General features: G+C 53.2%; 2 protein-coding genes and 1 long non-coding RNA gene across 5 annotated transcripts; 2 read left to right on the top strand and 1 right to left on the bottom strand.

The window, feature by feature from the left end:
* Nucleotide 1: 1 nt before the first annotated feature.
* Fads6 (fatty acid desaturase 6) lies at nt 2-15793 on the top strand (the record flags this gene model as incomplete). The annotated part of the gene is made up of 6 exons (XM_015504221.2): nt 2-248; nt 948-1114; nt 10144-10324; nt 10837-11024; nt 11945-12124; nt 12731-15793. Coding segments are annotated over 6 exons (1113 nt in total), but the record flags the coding sequence as incomplete, so codon positions are not given.
* An 882-nt stretch (nt 15794-16675) lies between these two features.
* LOC125614998 lies at nt 16676-17634 on the bottom strand. Its single transcript, XR_007345568.1, has 2 exons — nt 17123-17634; nt 16676-16973 (listed from the first exon to the last, which is right to left on the bottom strand). It is a non-coding gene; the product is annotated as an uncharacterized LOC125614998 (long non-coding RNA).
* Nucleotides 17635-17706: 72 nt separating this feature from the next.
* On the top strand, nt 17707-26251 carry Fdxr (ferredoxin reductase). 3 transcript variants are annotated; one of them, XM_015504223.2, is made up of 13 exons: nt 17726-17863; nt 18422-18543; nt 18628-18696; nt 21888-21983; nt 22177-22299; nt 22481-22594; nt 22910-23011; nt 23995-24102; nt 24319-24403; nt 24519-24715; nt 24795-24966; nt 25510-25680; nt 25814-26251. In XM_015504223.2, exons 1-13 carry the CDS (start codon nt 17785-17787, stop codon nt 25942-25944), a joined length of 1569 nt encoding a protein of 522 aa, XP_015359709.1. In that variant the 5' UTR covers nt 17726-17784; the 3' UTR covers nt 25945-26251. The 3 variants fall into 3 exon arrangements, with proteins under 3 accessions (XP_015359708.1, XP_048653857.1, XP_015359709.1); XM_015504222.2 differs by lacking the exon at nt 18422-18543 and having other exon boundaries at nt 17707-17863; nt 18596-18696; XM_048797900.1 differs by lacking the exons at nt 18422-18543; nt 22481-22594 and having other exon boundaries at nt 17707-17863; nt 18596-18696.
* The last annotated feature ends 689 nt before the right edge of the window (nt 26252-26940 follow it).

Below are 26940 nucleotides of genomic sequence, written 5' to 3' on the forward strand. Positions count from 1 at the left end.
GCCCGCGCTCCCGCCTCGCCTGTGCTGCAGCGCACACGCCCAAGTCCTCCTCCAGCGTCCCCGACCTGGCGCGCCCAGGGAGCCCATGGAGCTGGCGCGCGGCGCGTCCAAGGGGGATGATGGGGCCGAAGCGCTGCTGGGTGAGCTGGAGGGGCTGGTGCAGGACGTGGTGAGGGCAAGTTCCTGGTGGGAGCTCCACGGCGTGGACTGTGCCATCCTCGCACTCAGCCTCCTCGCCTTGCCAGCCGGTAAGGGACCTGGGGTCAGGGACAGAGGGACAGGGACGGGCTGCGGGTGGGGGTAGGTTGCGGCGGAGGGTGGTTGTGCTTGCAGGCGGTGCTGCAGCTGGCCTGCAGTGGAGAGGGGAAGTCGGACCTGTGCCGGGGACCCTAGGCTGAAGGGTCACACCTTAAGCCCCAAAGTTGGCTTAGAGTGTCCTGTCCTGTGACTCCAGAGGAACTGGACTCAGACATGGGAGAAAGTCTGATAGCTTGAAGGTGGTGGAGGGGAAAGTGGAGAGGAGTCAGGGAGGGCTGGGGAGGGAAGAGGTGGCCATGCAAAAGGGAAGAATGTTCTACTGAGGACACCAGGGAATGGGTGAGAGGAGTGGGGAGAGGGCCTGAGGTTTCCCTGGAGCTCTCATGGTCTGGAACTCTGTGATACCTGACCTCCATCTCTGCTCTGTTTGAGGGCTCAGCAGGGAAACCTCAGCAGATTCAGGACCCCTGAAGTTTCCTTGGCAAGACCCTGGGGCTCTATTTCATTCCAAATCCTGTAGGGAGAGCCAATCCATCCCCCTCAGGTCATGGAAGGTCCTGCCTCACTCCTGCCTGTGGCAGCCCCAGGGCTGGGCCCCCTGTGGCCAGGGATTCTGGGGTGGAGTATTTAGGCCCAGCTCTTCAGGAACTGGAGAAAGACCCTGTTCCCTTGTCCCCTCCTCTGTGCAGGGTTCCTGTGCCTGTCCTCTGAGAATGTCCTGGTCTTTGCCATTGGCATCACCATCTTGGGCGTGTGCCACTCCACGCTCACTGTCAAGGGCAGCCACCTGGCCACTCATGGTGCCCTCACCAAGTCCAAACGCTGGAGCAAGATCTGGTTGCTCTTCTTTGTAGAGGTGAGCCTTGGACAGGGGAGGGCTGCTGTCGTCAGGCAAGCAGTCTCACTTGGTGCAAGCATGCAGATGTGTACAGGCATGGATGTGTGTGTGTGTGTGTGTGTGCGCACAACCATGCACAGGTTTCCAAGCCCTCAAAAGGGAGTTTGCACCTGATGGGTAGAGAACTGTGTGATGCACATCTGAGTGTCTAGCTATGACAGTGAACTTGGCCTGGGCACCTTCTTTCTCCTGAGGATGTCCACTCACCTCTCTGCAGCACCAGGCCAGGTATGACCAGAGCTTCTTCCTCCTATGAGGACACCTGTGGCTGGCAAGTCCTGTTTTGTGACTGTCTTGGCCCATGGCTGCAATCACTAGAGCCTCTGGGTTTTGCAGTCAGAGTTTAAAACGTGACCCACACAGAAGGGGCAGGGGCAGGTCTGGTGTTTCAGAGTTCCAGTTTGTGGAACTAGATTGTGCCCTTCTGACTCCTGGCCAAGGCCAAGCCATCCTGAGAGGCTCCTCCAAGTCTCCGATGGACCCTCCTCTCTCCTGACTCTTGCTCCCCTGTTTTCCATCTCCCCACTGTTCTGCCTTCTTACCTGGGGGCCAGCCCAGGAAGGCAAAGTGGACAGACTGTCCTCTCACAACGGGGCTTCCAGCAGCCTCTCAGAGTCTCTCCCAAACTTGGTCTGTCTTTGCCTCCAGGGGGTCCCTCCCCTAACCACTCAGGTCCTTTATGAATAAATCAGGAAGCTCGTAACAGAAGGAGTCCTTTTCTGGCAGGGACTGGTTGCCATGACCTTTAACTCAGTCATTAACTTTTTATAAAGTCGTGTAATCTTATAAAACTTTATATGACACACACATAGATCTTCTAATTTTACCCACTGAGTGGAGGGGACATTTCTTACCTGGCTTTCTCCATCCCTTGTTTTTTCCCCTCCTCTTCCCACCAGCACGTTTTCTGAAAGGCTGAGGTCAAGAGGAATCCACAGGTTCCCCATCCTCAAGGTCAATTTCAAAATGTTTCCCTTTCCACGGACCCCTGGATGTGGTCTCAGCCAGACTCAAGGCAAGACTGGACCCTGGGGTCTGGCGCAGAGCCTCACTGAGTTTGTAGCCTGCCAAAGGAGGCAGGGGCAATGTTGGCTGTGTTGCGACATGGCAGTGTCACAGTGCCGGGACCCAAGGGGTAGGATTGGCTATTTTGAGTTTTCAAAGCTGCACTGAGTGCTAGGAACCTGGAGGCGGTTGAGGGTGAGCAGTTTTTGTGGTCTGTGGACTGGCGCAGACAGCAAGGGACTTATTGTACAGATTTGGCCTCAGGGTTCTCACACTTGGGTGAATAGCTAGGTGACCGGGAGGTCCAGGCGAGTTGGAGAAGCCTCAGTGACCCCGATATGCACTAAAACATGAGAACTCCTGACCCTGACTTCCCAGGGCCTCAGGCTGTCATATAAGTAAAGCCAGGAGCCAAGGACACTGTCCCACTGGAGAGCTGTACGGGAGCCAGGCAGCCCCGGGGCTGGGTTCTACTTGCTGTCCACCGTCTTGTCCCCAGGAGCCCCAGACCAGTAGCATCATCTTTGCCTTTTGTCTGTTCAGGCCTGACTGAGCTCTTGGCAGGACTTCCATCAATATTTGTGGACCATGACCACGCAATTCACTTGGGGGCAAGGTCCCTGGAAAAGCTGATTGACAGAAGGTCATGCCCTGGAGGGTCACAGCCTGTGTCCCCTCAGTGCTGGAGAGGGAAGGCTTGGCTACCCACTCGGCGTGTGGCACTGGCTGATTTGCTGTGATGGACCACCAGGCAAGGCACAGTGACTTGCACTCAGGCTCTCAAGTCATGGGGATGAGGTGGAGTCAGTAATGGAGATTTTCGGACCCCAGAGTGTGGCTCTGGTTACCCTCTGGGGAAGGTCCAGTCCCTGTGCAGGGGAGGGGATGGATCAGACCCTCTAGCTGACATGGTGAGGCCACAGCAGTCCTCAGAAAGGTTGCTGGTCTTATGGCCAGGCAGGGGGCCAGGGTTAGGGGCACATCCTTCGCAGCCTCGAGCCTTGGTTGGAATCCCAGCCCCGCTGGGCTGCCCTGAGCTTGGGCAAGTTAGCTTGGTCCAGCAGCCAGTGTTAGTTCCTCCTGGAGTCAGCTGGAGGGAAGGCCTGGCCTCCTTCCTGAAGCAGGCAGGTGGCTGCAGAGAGCCCACCCAGCCCTCGACTAGGGCCGGGTCCTGGCCTGTCTCTCCCCCTGGGGGGGAGAGGTGGTCAGCTGCAAGGGAGGGGGAGCGTTCGTGGAGGAGTTTGTTCCACTCCTTGTTTTGATTTTGCTCACTGGCAGGTCGCAGGGCTCGCAGCCATGTTGGGGACTGGGTTGCATAGCACAGAGGACAAGCCCTGGCGGTCTGGGACCTCAGAGGATACCTGGGACCTTTCCTGGATCCCTGACTGTCACTTCTCCTGCATATCCGTGTCTCTTCCCTGTCATCCTTTTACTGATGGGGCCCGTGTTCTTCCCGGACTTGGACCTTCGGGAGGCTCCATGACTGTAGGGAATCTTGGCCCAGGTTCCTTCCAGGGTCCTGCAAATTCTGCCACCTCAGGCATCCGCCAAGCACCATTGGCTTTGCTGAGCACCAGCTTTTGCTGTGGTTGCCTCCGGATTGACCACTCCTAACCCGGGCGGAACCAGGACCTCTATGACCCAGTGGATCCGGGGAGGGGGTGATCAGTGGAGGAATGGGGGCTTCTATTCCAATTCCCATGCCAGATGAGTTCCCCCAGAAGACCCCCCTCTGGCTCACCTGGGAAAATTCCTCGTCCCTCCTAGTAGCATAGCCCATTCTCTAGCCCTGGCCTCACCCAGCACAGCACCTGGCTCTCCCTGCCCTGGGTTATGCCACTGGGACTGCCAGGCATATGCTCAGGGACTGCCAGAGAGGGTGCCACACTCAGTTGGCCGTCAGAGGGTGGGGGCAAGGTGGGGTGAGCAGGCTGCCAGGCTTCAGTCCAAAGGACTGGATTAACTCCTGAAACCAGAGGGTTTTAGGGACTCTCCTACAAGTTGTTCAATAATCCAGGATGCTCCCCTGAGTGGGAGGGAACAGGCTGTACCAGTTACTAAGCTCTTTGTTGTGTCTCAGCTTCAAATCCTCCTTGTAAAGTTGGCTTTGTGCTACGGGGTGGAGTCACAGCTGGTCCACAGGGAGCCCTGCACAGCAGACTGTGCCCTGCAGGGAGGAGTGTCACACAGGAGAATGCCTGTCACCCTCTGCAGGTCCCTTGTGATGGTAAGAACAGCTGAGAACTCCCAGCCTAGACATGGTCTCCATCCAAGCCCCAAGGACTCCTGTTTGAGAAGGAGCAACTGGGCTATTTTTTCCTGGTGCTGGAGATGGAACCTCAGTCTCACACATGCTGGGCACTCACTCTGCCACTGAGCCACACCCCAGCCTCCACTATGACTTCTTATTGTTTTATTTTTTAAAATTTACTTGGTGGAGGGCTGGGGCTATAGCTCAGTGGCAGAGCACTTGCCTAGCATGTGTGAGGCACTGGGTTCAATCCTCAGCACCACATAAAAATGAAAAAAATAAATAAATAAAGGCATTCTGTCCATCTACAACTACAAAAAATTTTTAAAAATTAAAAATTAAAAAAATTTAGAGGGCCAACACGGATCTTCAGTACAAAATACAATTTTTATATAAACTTTTTATTTTAAAAATTATTATAGAGTCGTTTCCCCCAGGGTTATATTTACATAAGTGTCATTTGATGGTGAAACCGAGGAAGCTGTCATTGGTACAGTGTGTGTGTGTGTGTGTGTGTGTGTGTGTGTGTGTGTGTTAGTTCCAGGCCATTTTATCACATGTAGCTTCTCAAAATGCACTCTTAACGACCTTGGCATGATTTCCTTAAGAAGCCTGAGGCCCAGCCCGGTGATGCACACCTATGATCCCAGTAACTCAGGAGGCAGAGGCTGGAGGATCAAAAGTTGGAGGCCAACATCAGCACTTAGTGAGGCTCTGTCTCAAAATAAAAAGTAAAAAGGGTTGGAACTATCTCAGTGGTAAAGAGCCCCTGGGTTCAATTCCCAGTTACAAACAAAAAAAGAAGAAGAAGAAGAAGAAGAAGTCTGAGACAGGAGGCTGGGGGAGACAGACAGCAGGGCTCTGGAGCAGCTGCAGCAGCCTGCGATGGCACACTGGATCTGAGGAGTGTCCATCCCCGGCCATGCTCTGCTAGGTGCCAGGGACCAAGGTGAGTAAGACCTCCAGTTCCCTAAGTGCTGAACCCAGTGAGGACCCCGATGATACAGCTGACACTCGCTCGCTGCTTGCTGTGTTCTTGTCTGAATCATTTAACAGTCATGCCTTTCCAAGAAGTCAGAGCTATTCGCACCCTTACTTTGGACGTTAGGGGACACTTACCTGGGATGGTAAATCCCTTGCTCAGGGCTGCACAGCTGATATGTGGTGCAGCTGACATTCAAGCTGGAGCAGCAGCAGAATGTGTTGAAGGTGCCAGGGGTGCTGTGAGGACCCTCTGCTCTGGGGGGAGCGTGGCAGGGACGCTGGGCAACATCTGGAGATGCCTCTGACAGTCATGACCGGGTGTGTGGACGTGTGTGAGCATAAGAGTGTGTGCCACTGAGATCCAGTGGGCCCAGGCCGGGGATGCTTGTAAACATCATACAAAGCAAGGACAGGCCCACAAGAAACATGGCCCAGCCCCAAGCGTCAGTGGCGCAGAAGCCCAGAACCCTAGGGAATTTCCCAAAGAGACACCGGCTGGCCTCAGAAACCGGATGGTGATTTCAGACAAAGCCGATACAGGGACCAGGGGATGGGTATGAGAAATAGCACAGTGCTTGAGGGACCCACAGAAATCTGGGGTCACTAGAATCTAGTGGGGATCTTGGAGAAAAGAGGTCAAGGAGGCCCACGTGTCAGGCAGAGGATCTGGGGACTTTGTCCTGTGACCAAAGCTAGTTGTCTCCATTAGTAGTTTAAAAACTGATTTAATTGATTTTGTGAATAGCTAACATGATTCTAGAATTCAGAATTTTAAAGGTGCAGGGATAAGTCTTCCTCTCACATTCCATGGCTGCCCCATTTTCCTCTTGGGAAATGATGGGAGATGGAAGTTGCCAGTCTTTTTTGTGACCTCTAATATTTCCTTCTTTATTTATTTATTTGTTTGTTTGTTTGTACTTGAGATTGAACCCACTGATGCTCTACCTCTGAGCTACATCCCAGCCCCCCCCCCACACCTTTTGCAGTACTGAGGATTGAACCCAGGGGTACTCGACCATTGAGGCACATCCCAGCCCCTAAGTTGCTGAGGCTGGCCTTAAACTTGTGATCTTCTTTCCTCAGCCTCCCTAGTGACTGGGATTACAGGTATGTGCCACAGTGACTGACCTCTATGTTTTATTTGTTAAGTAAATAGTACCTTACAGAATTTAAAAACATAATTATAAAATTTTGGCACAATCAAAGCTGGGTTGTGACTGTCACTGTACTGGGTTCGAGGCGGATGAGGCAGTGAGGGCTGGAGGGTGTTGGTACAGGCCAGCAGAGAGATCAGGAGGAATGGCAAGGTGAGGCTGGGGTGCAGGAGCAGGTGCAGGAGGAGGTGCAGGAGAGGGTGCAGGAGGAGGTGCAGGAGGGGGTGCAGGAGAGGATGCAGGAGCGGGTGCAGGAGGGGGTTCAGAAGGGGGTTGCTTGGCTGGGATGGGGGAGGAGGAAGGTGGAGGAGGAGGAGGAAGAGTCAAGGGTGAAGGCCAGGTTTCCGGCAGTGAGCCACTCCTGAGATGGACTCACACATGAAGGGCAGATGGTGGGCACTGTGGTCAGCATGAGTGTTTCAGACATAGGCAGGATGAGAGAGGGGTGGTGGGACGTTGCACGAGCAGCTTGCCTCAGACTGGAGGGGCTCTGGGCTGTGGTCTGTCCAGCTCCCATTCTTCCCTGCAGACCCTCTTGCTGATTCCCAGGGGAACAGCAGCTCCTTCTCAGGTGGCTTCAGAGGGGTAGGGGCCTCTGGGAGTCTGTGGGCCTCAGCAATGGGTTTATCAGATCAAACATAGGATGCTAGGATAAATTTGAATTTGGGGTAAGTAACCTATATTTTTTGTACATGTATATCCCAAATGTCACACACATGGGTGTTTATCCGAAGTTCAGATTCACATTTTCAGTTGCTGCATGTGACAGCCCTATTTAGTGAAATACAGGTCCCCTAGCATGAGTCCTCAGGGTAGCTCCCCAGCAGGATTGACATGCATAGTCATGCCACTCCTGGAAGGACAGAGGATCAGTGGTGAGGGCCACGGAGGAGAGCCCCTTGAGTACTTGTCCTGACGGCCCTGGGCTTGCTATGGTTGGAACGAGCCCATCAGGGTTCTCTCCCCTTCCAGGTCCTGACCCTGGTGTTCCCAGGTCTAGCATGGTGCACAGCACTGGTCAGGGATGAGGATGCTTAAGGGAACAAACAACTGTATGAAAGGTAAATAAATGAGAGTTTTGGTGCCCCCTAAGTTTAGCTGAAGATGTCAAGAGGAATTAAACTGACATCAGCCCTCTGAACATTCTGGCCTTTCAGAGCCTGCATGCTTCAGAGGGGAGCTCTTAAATCTTCCTAGGGACAAAGAGGGTGGTGGTTGATATCAAGAAGCAGCACCAGTTGGGTGTGGTGACCACACCTGAAATTCTAGCAACTCAGAAGGCTGAGGCAGGAGGACCACAAATTTGAGGCCAGCCTCAGCAACTTGGTGAAACCCTGTCTCAAAATAAAAAAAATAAAAAAATAAAGAGGGCTGGGGATGTGGCTTAGTGGTACAGTGGACTTGGGTTCAATCCCCAAGACTTAAAAAAAAAAAATTAGGGTTGGGGTTGTGGCTCAGTGGTAGCAAGGTGCTGGGCTCGATCCTCAGTACCACATAAAAATAAATAAATAAAATAAAGGTATTGTATCCAACTACAACTAATTTTTTTTAATTATTTTTTAAAAAAAAAAAGAAGTGGAAGCACCAAACTTGAGGCTTCTGGGACTTTCTTGGGTCTGGATGTGGAATCCTCTTGGGCAAGACATTTAAATGACCCTTTATAGCATGAAAACAGCTCATTTTCCAACTAACTCAGCAGGATGTAGTTGTTTGTGCCCCCAGTGAATGGCAGACAGATTGAGGTGCACGGTGTCCATCTTCCCTGGCTACCCCAGCTCACCCCTTTCTCTCCCTCTCAGGAGGAAGCATCTGAGTCGGAGAGAGAAGTCCACTGTTATAGAAATAGCCTCAAAGCTGTTTTTATTCACATCAAAAGGCAAAATCATTCACCAGCTCTGAAGTGTGTGCTGAGTCACAAATCACATGTCATGCACCTCGCTGTCACCTGTCTCCCCTGCATCTGCAGGCCTGGGCATGTGGCTGAGGGCCCTGAGGGTGGCATTCTCAAGATGCTCAGTCTGGATCAGGCTCCGGGCCATTGTGGCAATGCCACTCAAAGTGTGGTCAGCTACTGTTCTACCGGGAGACAGGGAGCTGGTGCCAGGAAGAAGATCAACTGTCATCAGGAAGACAGCTGAGTGCAGCTGACCTTTCCTGACCAAGGAACTTAAACCAGCTGTGCGACCCCCATGGGTGAGGCCTAGGAGTAGGCAGGCCCCCCTGAGACCAGCGGGACTGAAAGACACTGTTACTTGAGTGACTGCCTGCCCTCTGCAGCCTCCTGCAGAATCTGTCCTTGGTGAGGTTACAGAAGCAGAGAGGCAAACCAGCCCCTGGTGCATTGTGTCACCTGAGAGCAAGGTGCCCAGCCTGTTGCTGTGGACTCCCTCACCCTTGGGGTCCTCTCCTTCACAGGGACCCAACAGGTATTGCTGGTTTGACCCTATCTGCCTGTGTCTTCTGTAAAACTGCATACGTGTCCCTCGGTGTCCTTTAGATAGGGCTTCTGGCTACGTTTCAGCTTCTGTTTCGTTCCAGATGAAAGGCTGCTAATTTTCCTTATCTTTCTCCGGCTTCTGCCTCTGCTGCCTGGACCCAGAGCCAGGCTTTGGGTTGATTGCGATGAGCACCTCATCTCCAGAGCAGCTTATCTTGGTTGAAATTGGACTTCAGGGTCCAAATCCCCTCTCTGCCACTTCAGCTGTATGACTTGGGGTTGTGTGGCCTCTCTCTATCTCGGTTTTTCTTGTGTGTGTTGTGGGGAAGAGCGCAGCTGACCCTAGGTTAGGAGTATGTGAAGTACAGAACACTGAGCAAGGTTCGATGTGTTCAGTTGTCTGTCTTTGAGCAGCCCACACAGTGGTATTGGGAAACCCTTCAAACAGGCAGGCAGTGTCTTCAATAAAATTAGCAAAATCTTCTGGTCCGGATAAAATATTGGAAGAGGCGTATATCTGCATACTCATTTGCATATATCTACATAAGAAACACCACCACTAGCACCTCTTTTGCATTTAGAAAGACTGTTGGAGCTGGAGTTGGGGCTTGAGAGCTGCTCCCCGTGGTTGAATCCCATCCAGAACCCACAAAGTCACCTCTAGGGAGAAGCTAACTCAGCCTCCACTTGAGGCAACCCACCCCACATTGTGCTGCTCAGGAGGTGCCTCCTTTGACCCCAAGCCAGTCTTACACCCCTGTCCTTGCTGCTGTGGGCTCAGAATGCAAAGTGGTGTCACAAAGGAGCAGGTGGCTGTGAGTTAAACATAGGCAAGAGAATTGCCATGGCTGCCCACTTTGCCCACCTCTGAGACTCTGGAGGTTGTCTGGGTGGTGATCACAGCAGAGTGGCCATCTAGGAGCCTGACGTCTCTGTCCCCAGATTCTTTACAGAGCCACATCAAGAGGATGATGTCGTTTTGGGTCACCTGTACCTGAGAGTTGATGGTCCAGGCTGATCAGCTTGGGGTGCAGAGAGGAAGGCCCTGGAATTACAGGGTTTGAGGAGGGTAGGGGTGTTCTCGAGTTTCCCCCAGGTCTCACCCCACTCAGCCGCGCCTAACACAAATTGGTGTGCTCTCTGGCTCCTCCTCTAGGTGTGCACGGCCTTCACTGCGGAGTTCGGGAAGTTCAGCCACGTCAACATGCACCATGGCTACACCAACGTGGTGGGTCTGGGGGACTCCAGCACGTGGAAGCTGCCTGGCCTCAACCGCTACGTCTACATGTTCCTCGCGCCCTTCCTCATCCCCATCATCACCCCGCTGGTGGCTCTTGGTGAGTACCTGATGGCCTGGGTCCAAGTGCCCTGCAGAGGCCTGTCCCACTTCCTTCCTTTCCCTCCTGGCTTGGTGGAAGCCAGAAGCCTTGGGTTCAGACCTTTTGGTCTCTGCTAGACTTTCTGATCCAGACAACCAGACAGCAGGACACAAGTCCAACTCTAGCTCTGCCACCTACTGGCTGGTGAACTTGCACAGATAACCTGACTTCTCTGAGCCTCGGGTTCCTCAAGGATGGTGTGAAAGCATAATGAGGCCACAGCCAGAGCTTTGTAGATGCACACTGATCATCGTAATAGTTGGCATCACGGGAGCAACACCACGGGGTAGAAGGAGCAGGGGGATGGGTGGCCTTACGTTGGTCATGTTGCTTAGTGGCGCCCTTCCTCATCCAAACAATGGGTGAACACTCAGGCCACCCTCCGTCCTCACTCCCTTGGCCACCAGGAAGCCAGCTGGTGAGGACTCCAAACCTCGCCTGCCCTCATTCCCTGTCTTGCCCTCTGGCAGAGCGGCTGCGGAAGGTGGAGCTGCGGATAGCTCTGCGGACACTGGGCCTGATTTCCCTGGGCCTTTACTCTCAGTACTGGTTGCTCCTGAACGTGTCCGGCTTCAGAAGCCCCAGTTCGGCCCTGGCCTGCATGCTGCTCATCAGGGCCTTGCTGGCCCATCCCTTCCTCCACGTCAACATCTTCCAGGTGAGGCATCCCCACCCCTGGCACTGGGGAGTTATGGGGAGCACTCTCCAGGGAGGTGACTCAGGCTGGGAGAGGGAGGGCACAGGAGGAAGCAGCCCCCTTCTGGGGTCCCCTCTCGGTGGCTTGAGTTTTAGGTGAAGAGTTTGCTTGCCCTCAGCCGGCTGCCCTGCCTCATCCGCAGGTGGATTTCCATGTGGGGTGAAGCGAGGGTCCCCGTCAATGCCACGAGGCAGGCAGAGGAAGGAACTGGAGATGGGGGTCTTGGAGGGAGGCCGGGGGCTCCACATTCAGTTCTGATGCATTCCCACCGGGGTGTCTCCCTGTGTCCCCATCAGTGGAGACCCCAGGTTGGAGTTCCCTGTACACTCACCTGGCACTCAGTACAACTGCCATCAATTACTTATTCCCATAACTGTGTCCCGTCTGCTTGTCCTTCTCAAATGGAAGTTTCTGCTCCCCTCCAAGTTCCCTAGACCCAGGACCGTGCCTGACAAGGAGGTACCTGCACATACTCAGTGAAGGAAAAAGCACAAGAGGATGCGCAAACTTGAACTTGAACAATGAGTGGGGTTTTGACTGGTGAAGAGAACAGGGAAGGTCTCTCCAGGACGAGGCAAAGGCACGGTGCCATGTGGGCAGTCTCAGGCATTCAAGTACCAAGGGTGCAGAGGTCCCCAAGCCAGGCCTCCCGTTGTCCAGATGGGAGGAGGCCCAGAGATGGGAGAGACTCAGCTCAGGGCCCAGACTGGCTTGGCATCAGAGCTGAGCCGGAGCCCCACCCCCTCCTGCCTCCACCAGGTCCTTCTAGGTTAGGACTTGGGGGGCAGAGCACACTGGGTCTCTGAGTGCTTGGTGAGGACACCTGAGGCAAGGGGGAGGCCCAGGCCCCACCCCAGGACATGACCACATGTCTGTCACAGCACATAGGGCTGCCCATGTTCTCCCGGGACAAGAAGCCCCAACGGATCCACATGATGACCCTGGGGGTTCTCAACCTGCCCCGGCTGCCGGTGTTGGACTGGGCGTTTGGCCACTCGCTCATCAGTTGCCACGTAGAACACCACCTGTTCCCCAAGCTCTCTGACAACATGTGTCTGAAGGTAGACAAGGGCTGGTCTGGAGGGGCTGGGAGGACATGCCTGGCTGGTGGTAGGCAGTGGTAACCTCTAGGGTTCAGCTGAACCCTGGGTTCCCCAACTGGCCTGGTCAGAAGTCACCCAGGAGGGGCACCCCAACTGACAAGCAGCAACGTGGGTTGCAGATCAGAGACACCTGGGTTTCTTACCAGCAATGGGACTCTGGACAAGTTAATTGAGCCTCAGCTTCCCCATCTGTAAAATGGGATGAAACTGCTTACCTACAGGATTTGAGGATGGACTGAAGAAACAGACCTGAAATACTTGACACCAAGCAGGTGCTTGGCAAAGGAAGCCATGCTTTTCATTTCCCTGTGCCAAGAGGGGCTGTTGCATGGTTGGGACCTCGAGGGAAGATTTGGGGGAGAAATCCTCCTTCCCTTGCCTGCGAGTAAAGTTGAGGGAGGCAGGAGTTTTCTAACACCTCAGCCCTCAGCCAACGCCCCTGCCCTCCCTGCCCTGAGCATTCTGGACAAGGGAGATGGGAGCTGGGGCTAGGAAGAGGAGACAGCTCCTGGGATGGACAGGCAGTCCCTGCTCACAGCCCCTCCTCCTGCCATCTTCCAACAGGTGAAGCCTGTGGTGTCCCGGTTCCTCCACGAGAAGCAGCTGCCATACCAGGAGGACTCGTACTTGGCTCGCTTCCGGCTGTTCCTCAACCGCTACGAGGAGCTCATGGTGCAGGCCCCGCTGATCACTGAGGTGGTGGGGCTGCAGTGAGAGCTGGGCTCCCCTCCCCGGCCCAGCCCTGGTGCTCCTGCTGCTGCTGGTTCTCAGTTGGTGTGCAGTGGTGGGTGGTGGGCGTGGAGCATGGAGGCTTGGGTGGGCAGTGAGACAGGGCAGCTGAGGGGTGCCCTGTGTCCTGGGGGTTGCTTGCCCTGTTTGCTTTTTGGGGATTGGAGGGGTCTCTGGGTGAAAGGAATCTTGGTAACTGGGCATCCTGGGCCTGGCTCCATCTCAGGATCTTCCCCTGCTCCATTTGAGCCTGGCAGGGCAGCAATGCCAAGGGTGAGGTGAAATCCTGTGCCCAAGGCCAACTGGGAGAGGGAAGGGGCAGAGAGCAAAGGTCAACCCCTTAGCTGGGGCCTCCTTGACACCGAGAGAGTGGCACACTTGCTTGCCTGCTGCTTCTTCCTCTGCTCTTCAAGGCTCTGACCCAGGGCCCCCTCCCCAGGGAACATGGGGCAGGGTCACTTTTGGCAGACTCCCTAGTTTCTCAGCCAGAGAAGCCTGTTCAAGTCACAGTTCCCAAGGCCCACAGTGTCACCGAGATGAAAGTGAGTATATTTTGTAGGGAAAGCTCTCAGGATAAGAGAGGGGAGAAAGTCCCTCAGGGACACAGCTGGGGAAAGAGTATAAACAGATTTGATCGTGACCTTGGCTAGCTCTGGAAGTCTGCTTTGTTCCATGATGTTTAGAAGCACGGGCCTGGGAGAGAGAATTACTGGGAGGTAGCTGAGTCTGGAGGGGGTTATGGGAACCAGTTTGAAGGACAGGTGGCCTTAGAGGAGACAGAAGGAAGAGAGTGGGGTGAGACAGAGGAGCTTGAGGTCAAGAGCTGGGCTTGCAGTGAAAGGGTGGTCGGCAGCCTAGGGGTGAGGTGGGAACATAAGGAAACTGCTGGTGCCAGACCTGGGAAGAGGCCAAATGTGGGGACCCAATGAGATTCAGCCCGAAGTAGGCAGAATTGAGGGAGGCTGGGAGCTGCCCCAGTTGGGGGCTGGACTGAGAAGGTCTAAGAAAGTGCCCCAATGGAAGCTGAGGGAGAGCTAGAGGAGGCCAGATGTGCGATATGAGACCACAGCAGTTCATTTATGTAGAATTTCCCACTACTGACATTTTACCTGGATAATTCTTCTTGGCTGCCCTGTGAATTGTAGAATATTTAGTGGTGCCCTTGGCTTCTATCTACGAGATGCTGGGATTCCAATCATGACAATCAAAAATGTTTCCAAGCTGGGCACAGTGGCACATGCCTGTAATCCCAGTGACTTGGGAGACTGAGGCAAGACTGCAGGTTCAAAGCCAGCCTCAGCAACTTGGTGAGGCCCTGATCAACTTAGATGCTATCTCTAAATAAAAAATTAAAAAGGGCTGGGGATGTGACTCAGTGGTTAAGTGCCCTGGGTTCAATCCCTGGTACGTACACACACATACACATTTCCAAATGTGGTCAAATGTCCCTGGCCTATTGGAGAGCACATCTACAGTCTCTGGTGTGGACTCTGGCACCTCTGCCATGTAGCTGCTTGGTATCCCTCTAACTCCTGCAGGCCTTCTCCTCTAGCTGTGGCTCTTGGTGCCCCCATAGCTCCTTCGGGCACCCTCTCCTCCAGCTATGGCTCTCATGAGTTCCCAAGCTACTCCTTCCTGGGACTCTTTGGGGGCCTGGCCCAGCAGTCTTGGCTGATGCTCACCCCAGGGTGCTTCTCTGGTCCCTTAACCTTGCTCACACCTCTTTATTTCTTCATTAAACTCTCTTCAATCACCCCTTTTGAACGGGCCATCTGTTCCCTGCTGGGAGGCTCATTGACAGAGCAGAGTTTTGGATCCAAACAGCCCTCCTGGAACGAGGCAGGCTTGGCAGCTGCCCCAGCCTACTGCTTTACTATATGATGTTGCTTCTCTTTTGAAATGCATTAGCCACACAGAAATGGTCTTAAGGTCTAGGACTGTGATTCATCAAACAGCCAATTCTCCATATGAAAAATGCACTGTCAGGAAAAAGGCCCCACTCTCAAACTCCAGGCTAATGATTAAAACCGTCCAAATACATAACCAATGACTCAGTGTTATTGATCTGGGCCTGAATGGGGTATGGGCAGCAAGCAGCTGGATGTATCATGGGCACCTTAGAAATAAGTCATCTGATTTCTTTGAAGCTTGATTTTCTGTTACTCTGAGGATGTGAGCTGGGAATGATTGTTATTTGAGAAGTGCAGAGAGGTGACAGGAGTGAAATGAAGTGCTTCTAGGGTTTTGCAAATACCTATGGTCTAGTTTACAGAGGTATGTGGGAAGCGACAATATTGATGATAATAACATTTATTTTACATGTAGCAGATGTTTTTAACTGATGTCATCTAATTTTAATCTTCAAAAATTGGTACAATTTCTTCCTCATATTACAGATGGTGGGGAAAAAAAGACAGGGAGAGTAAACTTCTTGATGTTATAAAGCTAATGAGTGGCAAAAGAAAGATGTGAACTCTGTGTTCATGCTCTCAACCGCTAGACATACTGCCTCTGACGGGCAGGGAACCTTATAGAGCTTTCTGGGTGACTGATTCTGCATTTCCACCTTGTTCTCCTGTGTGAATGGATAATCAATGGTTTTATCAGTAAGACAAATTCTTTATGAATGTGCATTGGGTGGTAGGCCCTGTTTGAAACTCCAGGGATAGGAGTGAATGAGATTAGGCTGCCCACCCTCATGGAACTTACAGTCTAGTGAAGAGATTATCAAATTCTTTCCATAAAGGGCTAGATAATAAATATTTGGGGGTTTGTGGACTATGTGATCCCTGTCACAGCTACTCAAATGTTCCATTAAAACACAAAAACAGCTAGAGACAATATGTAAAGATATGAAAATGGCTTTATTCTAATAAACTTTATTTATAAACACTGAAACTTGAATTTGTGTAATTTTCCTATATCACAAAATATTTTAAAAGGTTTTTAAACCATTAAAAAGCAAAAACCCTACTTTGTGTACAACCAGAGGTATGAAAAATTGTGCTCTATATGTGTAATATGAATTGTAATGCATTCTGCTGTCATATATAACAAATTAAAATTTTGAAAAAATGAAAAAAAGCTTCAGTTGTCATAAACAACAACAAAAAAAGCAAAAACCAATGTCACGGATCATACAAAACAACCCTCTGGGCAGCACTCAGCTTGCAAGCCACAATATGCATACTCACCAACTAGTGGGATAGCCATAAAACACAATGACAGAGCATAATAGTATTTACTTCTCAGGAGGGAGGGGGAGTGACAAGTTGGGACGAGGGGACTCCTAGGATACCTGCCATGCTCTATTTCTCAATCGGGGGAGTGGTTACATGTTTACACCTCATGATTCAAGCTGTACATTCTGATTTGTGAACTTTTCTGTATGTTATACTTCAGTTAAAATGATTAAAAATGGCAAGCAGGGTAGTGTTAAAAAATTACAGGAGGACATTGTTTTGGACTAAATATTAAAATATGTATTATTTATCCTGATTGCTGAATTTTTTGGTGCCCCCTTAAATTCTGCACCTGAGGCAGGTAGCTCACCCTGGTCCTTGGGCTAATGGACAAAAGCAGGAAGGAGGCAGAGTGACACAGCTGGGCCTTCAGGGAAACTGAGACAGCACAAAGGCCCCTCTTCAAACTGCCATAAAGTCAGAAAGATTTTAAATATGTCACTCAGAGTAAGAGGCATGAGTTTATCAGAAGGGATGGGAAAACGTAAAAGGGGACACCCTCAAGGGAGAGAATGGGTCCTTTCCGAAAGGAGAGGAATTAAGCTTCTCCGGCCTTCCAGTTTTATTGGGATCCCAGGGGAGTTTCCAGAAAGTTCTGCCCAGGTCCACCTCTTGCCTTTTGACTGACAGCAGGATGACATCAGGCTTTCAAGTCCCCACGCCTTAACAACTCTAGGTCCCTTTGGCCCATACTGACCAGTTTTAATTGGAACCTGTTCTTAACAGTCTGTAAGAGTCACAAAAGTCCCTTCAGTGTTACTTGTGCTCTTCTTATCAGCATTTCAGGCCTGCGTTCATCCTGTCAACTTAATCCAGGCAGAGCTGCAAGTGAATTGCTGTTTAGAAAACAAAGCTTACGGAGTCAGCAGATGGGCCCAGTTTACATTCTTTTGGGGAGTGGGGTGGAGCCCCTAACCTCCTATTCTCCGCTCGCATCCCTGGGGCAAACAACTCCCCCTGCCTCCCCCGACCCCCGTTCCCTCACCTATAATGGGGAAGGAAGAGGGGCGGGACAAGCTCTCAGGATCTAACATTCTTCCTCGCCCCACCTGGACAGCACCCGGAGTTGAAGCGAAAGTCGCGGAGATTCAGGGCGGGAGCCCGCTTCCCCGCACTTCCCGACTCTGCGTCCCTCCAATGGGCGGGGAGGAGAGCTTAGAGCTGGAGTCCTGATTGGCTGAGGCTGACTACACAGGAGGACGCGCTTCAGTAAGGCAAACGCGCGTTGCGTCATCAGTGAGCGACGAGGACCTGTAAGTGAAATAAACTCCTTTCTAATTGGCTCCCTCCTTCCAGAGAGACTGGAACAGCGATGGGGGATTCGCTGTCCTACAACTCTAGGCTTCCGGTATTTGGAGAGAGGATGAAGATTGGGGAGAAACATCTGAAGTCTCTAACGGCCCTGAAGTCCTGAGGGGCGGGACTTTGGCCGTAGTGGGTGGACCCTGGGGCGGGTCTCTCGTGGGGGCGGGAATTCTTTGGGGGAGTGGGTGAAGCCGCAACGCTGTGCTTTCTCTGAGTGTGAGGCGGGGCCAGTCGTGTGGGCGGGATCAGAAGTCGGACAGGGCGGGATCAGGGGCGGAGTCAAGGAGGGCGGGGCCGAGCCGACGCCGAGCGCGGGGCAGTCACAGGGAGCAGGTCCCAGCTATGGCTCCGCGCTGCTGGCTCTGGTGGCACTGGTTGGGGTGGCCACGAATCCGACCACCTTCCGCTAGTAACTCCACGAGTAGGTGCAGGGCACTTTGGGCTGGACGGGAACCTGGGAGGCCTGGGAGCGCGAAGTGTAGGGATCACCGCGGAGCAGGGCTGAGCTGGAGAGGGGAGAGACTTGAGGAGTCCATTCATAGAGAAGTGAGGGGTGGTGTCGGGCAAATGGGGGCCTGCATGGTGAGATGTGAAGCCTCACGGATGTGACGGGGGTTAGCAAAGATTGAAAGGAGAGACCATGAGGTACACATGTGTGAGACGGGGTTGACACAGAGGTCTGTGTGGAGACAGGGAAATTTGAGGTGAAACAGGGTCGGTCTGTAGGAGCAATATCGAGTTCTAAGGAGAGAGGGGAGTTAAAAGAAGAAAGAGAGAGGGCTTGTGGGGAGATCCCCACGGGTGGGCGGGGTTGGGATGATATGGAGTCAGTGGGAAGATGTAGGATAATAGCTGATTGGGTAGGGAATTCTATAAGAAAAATGAAAAAGTGCTGGGCAGGGAAGCTTCAGGGGCCATAAGGGTTGTGGACAGGACATAGGTTCATGGGCAAGGTGTGGGTATCTGGATAAAGACACAGCCTTTGGGGGTTCAGATGAAGTGAGGAACCCTATAAATGCCAAAGCTTTGAGAAAAATGAGAAGGAAGGTTCAGGGGAGGGTGAAGCTCTGCAAGATGCATCTCCTGACAGACTCATCTGAAGTTGGTTTGGGATTAGAGTGTTGATTTGACCTTGCTCCCCTTCTCTGCCCAGACTCAGGCTTCTACCGGCATTTCTCTGCACAGAAGAATCCCCAGATCTGTGTGGTGGGCAGTGGCCCAGCTGGCTTCTACACGGCCCAACACCTGCTAAAGGTAAGCCACTTCTTCAGGCTTCATCCCCGTAATTCATTCACCTGTCGCTCCATCCCAAGGGCAAGCTCTACCCCTTTTTGGGGTTGCCTGATGAGGAAGAGGCTCCCAGCCCACCTAGGCTGTATATTTTTACCTGTTTTCTTACCTAGAGCTGGGGAGTCCCACCTTAGGTCCTCAACTATGAGAGAAGTGTGTTTTCCCCATGGTTGGTTGTCAGTGGCTGATGGGCAGCTGTGTTTCTTTGGCCGAGCACTCTAAGGAGCTTATGCAGCCCTCCAGATTGGCTGTCTTCTCCTCATCTTTTCTCTTCCTTGTCTCCAGTCTGTCTCTGACAGCCTGCATTTCGAGGCACCTTCTTCTCCCAGCTTTCTGTAATTTTGTCCAATTTGCTGTGCCCTCCTCACCCACAGCTCCAGTCCTCCTGCTGCCTGGCTCCTCCCCCCACTACAGGCCAAGGTCTCAAGGCTTTCAGTATTGGCCAAGGCTACCAGATACACTAGGGCAGGGGGAGACCTAGGTTAACTGAGATGAGTCAGTGGCCTAGGTTTGGAGGAACTTGGAGTGTCTGTGGAGAGAGAGAAGAAAGGATGAATATATTAGTTATATACAATGCAGATTAAGAAAGATAGGGTGGCCCACTGTCCTGAGTTGCCTGGGACAAGGGATTTTCAGTGCTGAAACTAGGAAAGGTCTCATGGAGACCAGGATGAACTGGTCACTGTTGAAGTGGCCTACACATGCTTCCCAAGCAACATGGGTGACAGAGCTAGTTAAGTGATACAAGCAGAGCGAGCCAGGCCAGGTGGGTCAACAAGAAGCTCTTTCCTACCAGGTGTGGTGGCACATGCCCATAGTTCCAGCAACTTAGGCTGAGGCAGGAGGATCCAAGTTTGAGGCCAATGTGGACAACTTAGTGGGTTCCCGTTTCAAAATAAAATTGGAGAAAAAAGTGAGGGGCTGGGGATATAGCTCAATGATAGGTGTATGGTGCATTTGAGTTGCACTGAAGGCCACTGGCTATGGGAAGGGCCTCTGGTGTGTGAGGAGTCAGCCTGGAATGCAAGGCCATGGGTGCAGGAGGACAGCCTGGGCTCTGGGATGGAGGCCAGGGAGCTCATACCATCTGGGGGACCACAGAGCCCCTCCCATTTTTTGTGGTACTGGGTATCAAACCCGGGCCTCTGCAGGCTGGGCAAACACTCCTACTAACTATACCCCCCCGGCCCAGAACCTCATTTTAAATTTCAGTTGTACTTGCTGTTTGCAGGGTAGACATAGGCAGGACTGGGATAAGGATAAGGGATCAGAAAGAGATGAGCAAGGAGACCCAGGGGCTAGCTCTGGGTGGAAGGGGTGAAAGGAAGCATAGGAGCAGAAGGGGAGACATTTGGGGGACAACAGTATGGTTTTATCTCAATGGCTTCAGGATGTCTGCAGTGGGTAAGACAGCCTAGGGTCTCAGGTTTAGAGCTTGGAGAGAGGTCTGGACAGAAGAGGGAGAGGGAGAAGGAAAAAGATCCATAATTTGAAATCAGGAAGGAGTCAGTAAAACCTCCCCAGAACTTGGGGAAAGAAGGGTCTCAGACCAGAAGCACCTCCAAAAGTGTCCTTGTTAGAGGGAGAACAGAGGGAAGGGGAACCAAGAAGGAGCAGCCAGAGGGATGGGTAAGGGAGGGGGTTTCCTGGAGGATGGGGTTGGCCATGTGAGATAAGGGGTGTTATGATGGTGACCTTGGAGAGAGCCTTCTTACCCAAATGAAGAAAAGCACAGAAGATAAAGACAGCTGGGTTGTGTCATGTCAGGACTTGACTGCCAGGCTGAGCAGTGTGAACTGTTCCAAGGCAACAGGCAGCAAAGGAAGGTTTTGGAGCAAAAGAAAGGTAACAACAGTGGTAGTGATAGTAATGATAGTTTACATTGATTGAATGCCCTTGTCAGGCCAGGCCTTGGCCAAGAGCTTCAGGACTTACTCATTTTACCTTGAGCCTGACACAGAAGGGATGTTCTATTGTACAGAGAAACTAGAAAACTTTCTCTGTGGCACAGAGCCAGTTAGTGGTGGCAATGGCTGTGGACAGGCAGTGGAGTGGAGGAAAGAGGGGATTTCGCAAAGCTGAGGCACTGAGGGCAGGAGCTCCTAGGCCTTGCATTCCGTTGAATCAGGAGGTTCTACAGGAAGTGTCTATGTGGGAGTGCAAGCCAGGGTGTCTTCCATAGGAGCCCCATTGCTGTACCCCAGATGGTTTGTGGCCAAGAAGTCTCACCATCTTGACCTCCTGATGTTCTCAGTTTAGAGGAAGAACCTGAGACCTAGGAGGTCCTGGGACTTGCCAGGCTCATGCTGCTGGTTGGTGGCAGAGCCAGACCAGGCTTACCTGCCCAGTCCCAGCTCTGTGCCATCCCTACAGCCCCTCAGGGTGCCGCAGGAGGACAGGCAATGTGGAACTTCTGTTAGAGTGAAACTGTTTTCTAAGACTGGGAATAAGTTCATTTCTACCTCCTTCTCCCCTGCCTATGCCCCTGCTATGTCCCCATTTCCTATCTTGTTGGTCCCTGTTCCAGTGGGATGACATTGGAGACTAGAGCTAAGGGTAGGTATGAACTTAAAAGGGTGGTTAGGTAGTGTGGCGCATACCTCTAATCTCAGCTTCTTGGGGAGCTAAAGCAGAAGGATCACAGATTTGAGGGCCTGTCTCAAAATATAAAAAGGGCTGAGGATGTAGCTCAGTGGTGAAGCTGCCCCTGGGTTCAACCCCTAAAACCATTAAAAAAAAAAAAAAAAGATTTTCAAAAGGTGATTCTGAAGTCATGAGACCTGCTGAGTATTTCTAGAAGTGTCAGAGGGTCAGAGGGCAAGGCTGATCTGACTTGAGTAGATGATGCTCCCCTGATACTAAACTCCATGGAGGGGAAGCTTCAGCTCTCCTTATTTTGCCACATTTCTCACAATCTCATGGCTGGCTATCCTTCCTGAGGTCTGACCTCAGCCTGTCTTGCTGCTCGTTCTGCCCCTTGTTGGGCTCTCTGGGCAGAAGAGGAGACAAGGGGCACTCTTTCTTCTCATAGATAGTCAAAGCCTCTTTGTGTTTTCTGCTCTCTGAGCTGAGCTCTCCTGCTCTCTCTGGGGAAGGGAGGACCCAAGGGGGCCCTGCTTTTCCCTCCACCCTCCCAAATGTGCCTTCTCTCCCAGCACCACACCCAGGCCCATGTGGACATCTATGAGAAGCAGCTTGTGCCCTTCGGCCTAGTGCGGTTTGGTGTGGCACCTGACCATCCCGAGGTGAAGGTGGGTCTCTCTGAGTATTGAGGGTGGTGTTTGGAGACACTGGACCAGACAAGGAGGTCAAGGAGGCTCCCTGGCTGGATAGAATGACCCTAGGCCCCCTGTGATGGTTCAACCCAGGCAAGCGTGAGGGTGACACTGGGTCCCTGGAGCTGCCTCAACCTCTAATCCCTCCCTCTTGGGGGCTTACTGGCAGAATGTCATCAACACCTTCACCCAGACTGCCCGATCGGACCGCTGTGCCTTCAGGGGAAATGTGGTGGTGGGCAAAGATGTGACAGTGCCTGAGCTGCAGGGTGCCTACCATGCGGTGGTGCTGGTGAGTGTGAGGGCCCTGGCGGGGAGACTGTGGCTGGAGGATGGTAGCTGAGGCACGGATGGGGCAGGGCTGAAGCCAGGATGGAAGCTCCTGAAAGGATCCCTGGGGACCAGGTGGGGCTGCCTGGCCCTGTGGTGCTGGTGCTGAGGGCTCTGGGCCTTGTCCTGTGATCTTTCCTCAGAGTTATGGGGCAGAGGACCACCAGAGCCTGGAGATTCCCGGGGAGGAGCTGCCTGGTGTATGCTCGGCCAGGGCCTTTGTGGGCTGGTACAATGGGCTTCCTGAGAACCGGGAGGTGAGTTTGGGGAGTACTCCTGCTGCGCTTCCTCCCCAGCCCTTGCAGGGCCAGGGAAGCCCTCAGAGGCCAGAGCTGGGGGAAGAGGCAGTGAGGAGTGAGATGAGGAGGTGGGAGAGATGGACTGACAGGCGTGGCAGGTCAGCCATGGAGGGACTCTGGGCAGAGGTGGGGACAGCTGGGGGAGAAGGGCCCCACCTGATGCTCAAGTAGGATGGACTTTCAGAGCCGGGACTGGGCATGAGGTGTCTGCAAATGAGATTAGCCTGACTAGAGCTAAGGCTAGGGGCACACTATAAGACCTTTTCCCTGCAGCTGGCACCAGACCTGAGCTGTGACACAGCCGTGATCCTGGGGCAGGGGAATGTGGCTCTGGATGTAGCCCGGATCCTGCTGACCCCACATGAGCTCCTGGAGGTGAGTGGTAGGTCAGCTGCTGCAGGTGAAGGCACACTGAGGGGAGGGTACCCTGCTTGCAGGGATGAGGCCTCCTCCCTGAAGCCCAGCTCAGCACCTGTTTCCTCAGGTGCTCAGCCAGGCAGAGGCCTTCTGGAAAGCAGCCCTGTGAGCTTCATCCTGTATCATTTCCCCTTCACCTTCAGCATCTCTGGTACATGGACTTTTTTTCTTTTTTAAGCTTAAGTGTGCAATAGGACCTTTGCACACAGTGTCCCTCTTGCTTGGAAGATTCTGGCTCACCTCCTGTCAGTTGTGAAAGTTCACTGGCTTAGTTATTCCTGCCACCAGGAAGCCTTCCAGGATCTCCATAAATAGGTCCACTTCCTCTGTAATATCTTTTTCTCACAAATCAGTCTACCTTTTTTTGGTACTAGGGATTGAATCTAGGGGCACTTAACCACTGAGCCATATCCCCAGCCCTTTTTATTTTAAGACAGGGCCTTGCTAAGTGGCTTAGGGCCTTGCTAAGTTGCTGAGGCTGGCTTTGAACTCGTAGTCCTCCTGCCTCATCCTCCCAAGCCACTGGGACTACAGGTGTGTGCCACTGTGCCTGGCAGATCAGCCTACTTCTGTTTCACGTGTAGCACATTGTCAGCACTGCAGTTTCACAGTCATTGATGAGATTTGATGAATATTTCTCTCTTCACCAAATAAGAAGCTCTGTGAGGGCCAGAACCATGTCTGTTTTGCTCACATAGACTGACCTGGCCTAGTGCTGGGCACATGGTAAACTCTCAGTACTTGTTCATTGAGAGTCAGGGTTTGCTGCTAGTTGGAGCCATCTGCAGAGTTTGCAGTAGTGCTTCATCTGACCACCAGGGGGAGCAGTGGTTCAGTTTTGGGCTGCCAGCTTTCTGCTCAGAGTTTGGGACACGACCAAATGGAGAGTCCCCTTCTCCAGGTTGGTATCCAATGATTTCAAGGACCTTCTTTTGTGCTAGAAAACAGACATCACAGAAGCTGCCCTGGGAGTGCTGAGGCAGAGTCGGGTGAAGACTGTGTGGATAGTGGGCCGGCGTGGACCCCTGCAAGTGGCCTTTACCATTAAGGTACAGGGGTCAGATGAGGAGGGGCCAGGATCCCAGATAGAGGGTCTTCCCTTGGGGGATGGGGTGGCTCAGCCCCTGGGAGTGCTGCTGCCTGGGATAGAACAGGGCCCCCAGGGCCATGTGCTTTCCCCGCTCCTGGACTGGACTTGGGTGGGCTCAGGAGTGGACATGCTCAGGGCCTGACCTCCTCCCCACTCCCCACTCCCTATCTTCAAGGAGCTTCGAGAGATGATTCATTTGCCAGGAACCCGGTCCATTTTGGATCCTGCAGATTTCTTGGGCCTCCAGGACAGAATCAAGGGTGAGGGGCCTTGGCCTGGCCCCCAGCTCACAAGGGAGGGATGGCTTAGGTCAAAGAAGGCTTGCGGGAGGACTCAGTGGGTGGGGCAACCCTAAATGTTCTGCATTGCTGACAGAGGTTCCCCGTCCAAGGAAGCGGCTGATGGAACTGCTGCTTCAAACTGCCACAGAGAAGCCAGGGGCGGGAACTGCCGGCCAGGCATTGGCCACCCGTGCCTGGGGCCTCCGCTTTTTCCGAAGCCCCCAGCAGGTGCTGCCCTCTCCAGATGGGCGACAGGCAGCAGGCATCCGCCTGGCAGTAACCAGACTGGAGGTGAGTCTCATGCTACCAAGGACACCTCCGTTGTAGGCCTGCCCATCCAGCCTGCTGTTGCTTGCACTCTCCCCAACAGGGTGTCGGTGAGGCCACCCAGGCAGTGCCCACAGGAGACACGGAGGACCTCCCTTGCGGGCTGGTACTGAGCAGCGTTGGGTATAAGAGCCGCCCCATTGACCCCAGTGTGCCTTTTGACTCCAAACTTGGGATCATCCCCAATGTAGAGGGCCGGGTTGTGGGTGTGCCAGGTGAGAGGGTATGGGAAGACTGGGTACCTAATTATGGTGGGGAGCTGGAAGGCCGATGTCCCCAGGGCCACTCATTCATCTAGTGACACACTATGAGAACCTGCTCTAAGGCAGACCCTGTCCCAGGACCCAGCCCACCCTGGCCCTAGAAGGAGTTCCCAAGCACTAGGACATGTTGTCATTATGTCCTTCAGTAAGCCTTCTCCAAGGCCTGGTCTGGGCTGGGCCCGTGCTCAGTGCTAGGGTTAGAGATGAGCGCCCTCATCCTCAGCTTCCAGTCTAAGTACCCACGTGCGTTCATCCAGTAACATTTACTAAAGGCCTCTGGACTGGGGGTGGACAGGCCCTAGGGATGAGGGGGTAGCATGGCAAAAACAGGTTGAGAAGAATTCAAGTTGGTAGACTAGTGGCCATAATGGGCCCAGCTGGTGGGTCTTCTGGGGGACTTAGTTGTATATCTGTGTGTGCACATGCGTATAGGTTAGGACACAGGCTTGTCCAGCAGTGTCCAGCCATGTCCCCTTCCTTTGTTGCCCCATTCAGGCCTCTACTGCAGTGGCTGGGTGAAGAGGGGACCCACAGGTGTCATTACCACTACCATGACGGACAGCTTCCTCACTAGCCAGATGCTGCTGCAGGACCTGAAGGCTGGGCTGCTGCCCTCAGGCCCCAGGCCGGGCTTCGCAGCCATCCAGGCCCTGCTGAGCAGCCGAGGTCTGGGCCCTGATGCTGAGATTTGGGGAGTGGGAGGATGGCTTCTCTTTGGGCTTCTCTCCCTGGGAGGAGGGTCCTCTGGAGGGGATAAAGGAGGAGGTAGCAATATTGACTTCTCTTTCCTCTACTTCAGGTGTCCGACTAGTCTCTTTCTCAGATTGGGAAAAGCTGGATGCTGAGGAGGTTTCCCGGGGACAGGGTGCTGGGAAACCCCGGGAGAAGCTGGTGGATCCTCATGAGATGCTGAGGCTGCTGGGGCACTGAGCCTGGATCCCAGTCCCTATCAGGAAAAGGAAGAGCACTGTGCAGGGAGGAGGGGCATGAGTCAGTCTGAGCCAGACTCTTCCCCAGCTACAGCACCACCTGCCCGGGCTTGGGGGCTTGGCTGGCCCTTTTCCAGGGGTCTCTGAGTACTGCCTCCTATGAAGTTGTCCTTGCCAGTGTGGGTTTTGGAGGTAACCTAATGTTAGGTGGGGTGCAGGCCCATCCCACCTCCTCCCACCTCTCTGCTGCTGGATTTTGGGGGGCTACTTGATCAGGAACATGATGGAAATAAAGCAGTTACAACCAAGGGCCATGGTTGATGGGACTATTTCTTTAAGAGACTGGGGTACCGTTCTGGCTGCAGCTTGCCTGTGGTCACCAGGTGACACTTGGGAAGCAGCTCCCTGGTCAGGGACCTCTTGGGCTGGGTTTGGTGGTCAGGCCTGGCATGCCTGTGTGCTCCCTCTCTGATCTTGGTTCCACTCCTGTGGTCTTCCCTATTCTTCCCATGTTTTGGTCATCCCTGGCCAGGGCCGAGTCTACCCTGCCCTGCTGGCCCTGCTCCCTGGTGCCTTCCCTGGTTAGCCCCAGGACAACTGAGATACTGAGATGAGGAAAAGGGTGGGAGTGGGAATTGGGCAGCGACTTGCTCCAGGTCCCTCCCACTGGCCCAGCAGGTCTGGCCTGGATCCCTAGTCTCTCTGCAGGCTCTCTGTGCCTTCCGGCCTCTGTCGGTTTCCAGCCAGATCCACGATTCTTTTTAAAAATAGTTCCTGGATTATTTCAATTTACAGTGTTTTATGGCAGCTCCAAGATGTTGGCCTCACTTTATAAACTGAGGGACCCTCGAAATTAACTGGCCCAAGGTCACACAGCTAGAGAACTGAGGGCTAAACCCAGGGCTCAGGGCAAGCTGGTGTTTTCTCCATAGCCGCACTCGCCTCTGGATATCGGGTCTGGGGACACAGTCCCAGAGAGGGGAGAGAGGACCTGGGC

Source organism: Marmota marmota, unplaced genomic scaffold (assembly GCF_001458135.2).
Source record: "Marmota marmota marmota unplaced genomic scaffold, marMar, whole genome shotgun sequence".
Taxonomy (NCBI): Eukaryota; Metazoa; Chordata; class Mammalia; order Rodentia; family Sciuridae; genus Marmota; species Marmota marmota.

Bases quoted from the DNA above. Each gene is read 5' to 3' on its own strand.
- Fdxr (XM_015504223.2), top strand. From the start codon at position 17,785: ATGGCTCCGCGCTGCTGGCTCTGGTGGCACTGGTTGGGGTGGCCACGA. The intron at 18,544-18,627 runs GTTGGTTTGGGA...TTCTCTGCACAG, and splicing joins TCCTGACAGACTCATCTGAA to AAGAATCCCCAGATCTGTGT. The intron at 24,716-24,794 runs GTGAGTCTCATG...TCTCCCCAACAG, and splicing joins TGGCAGTAACCAGACTGGAG to GGTGTCGGTGAGGCCACCCA.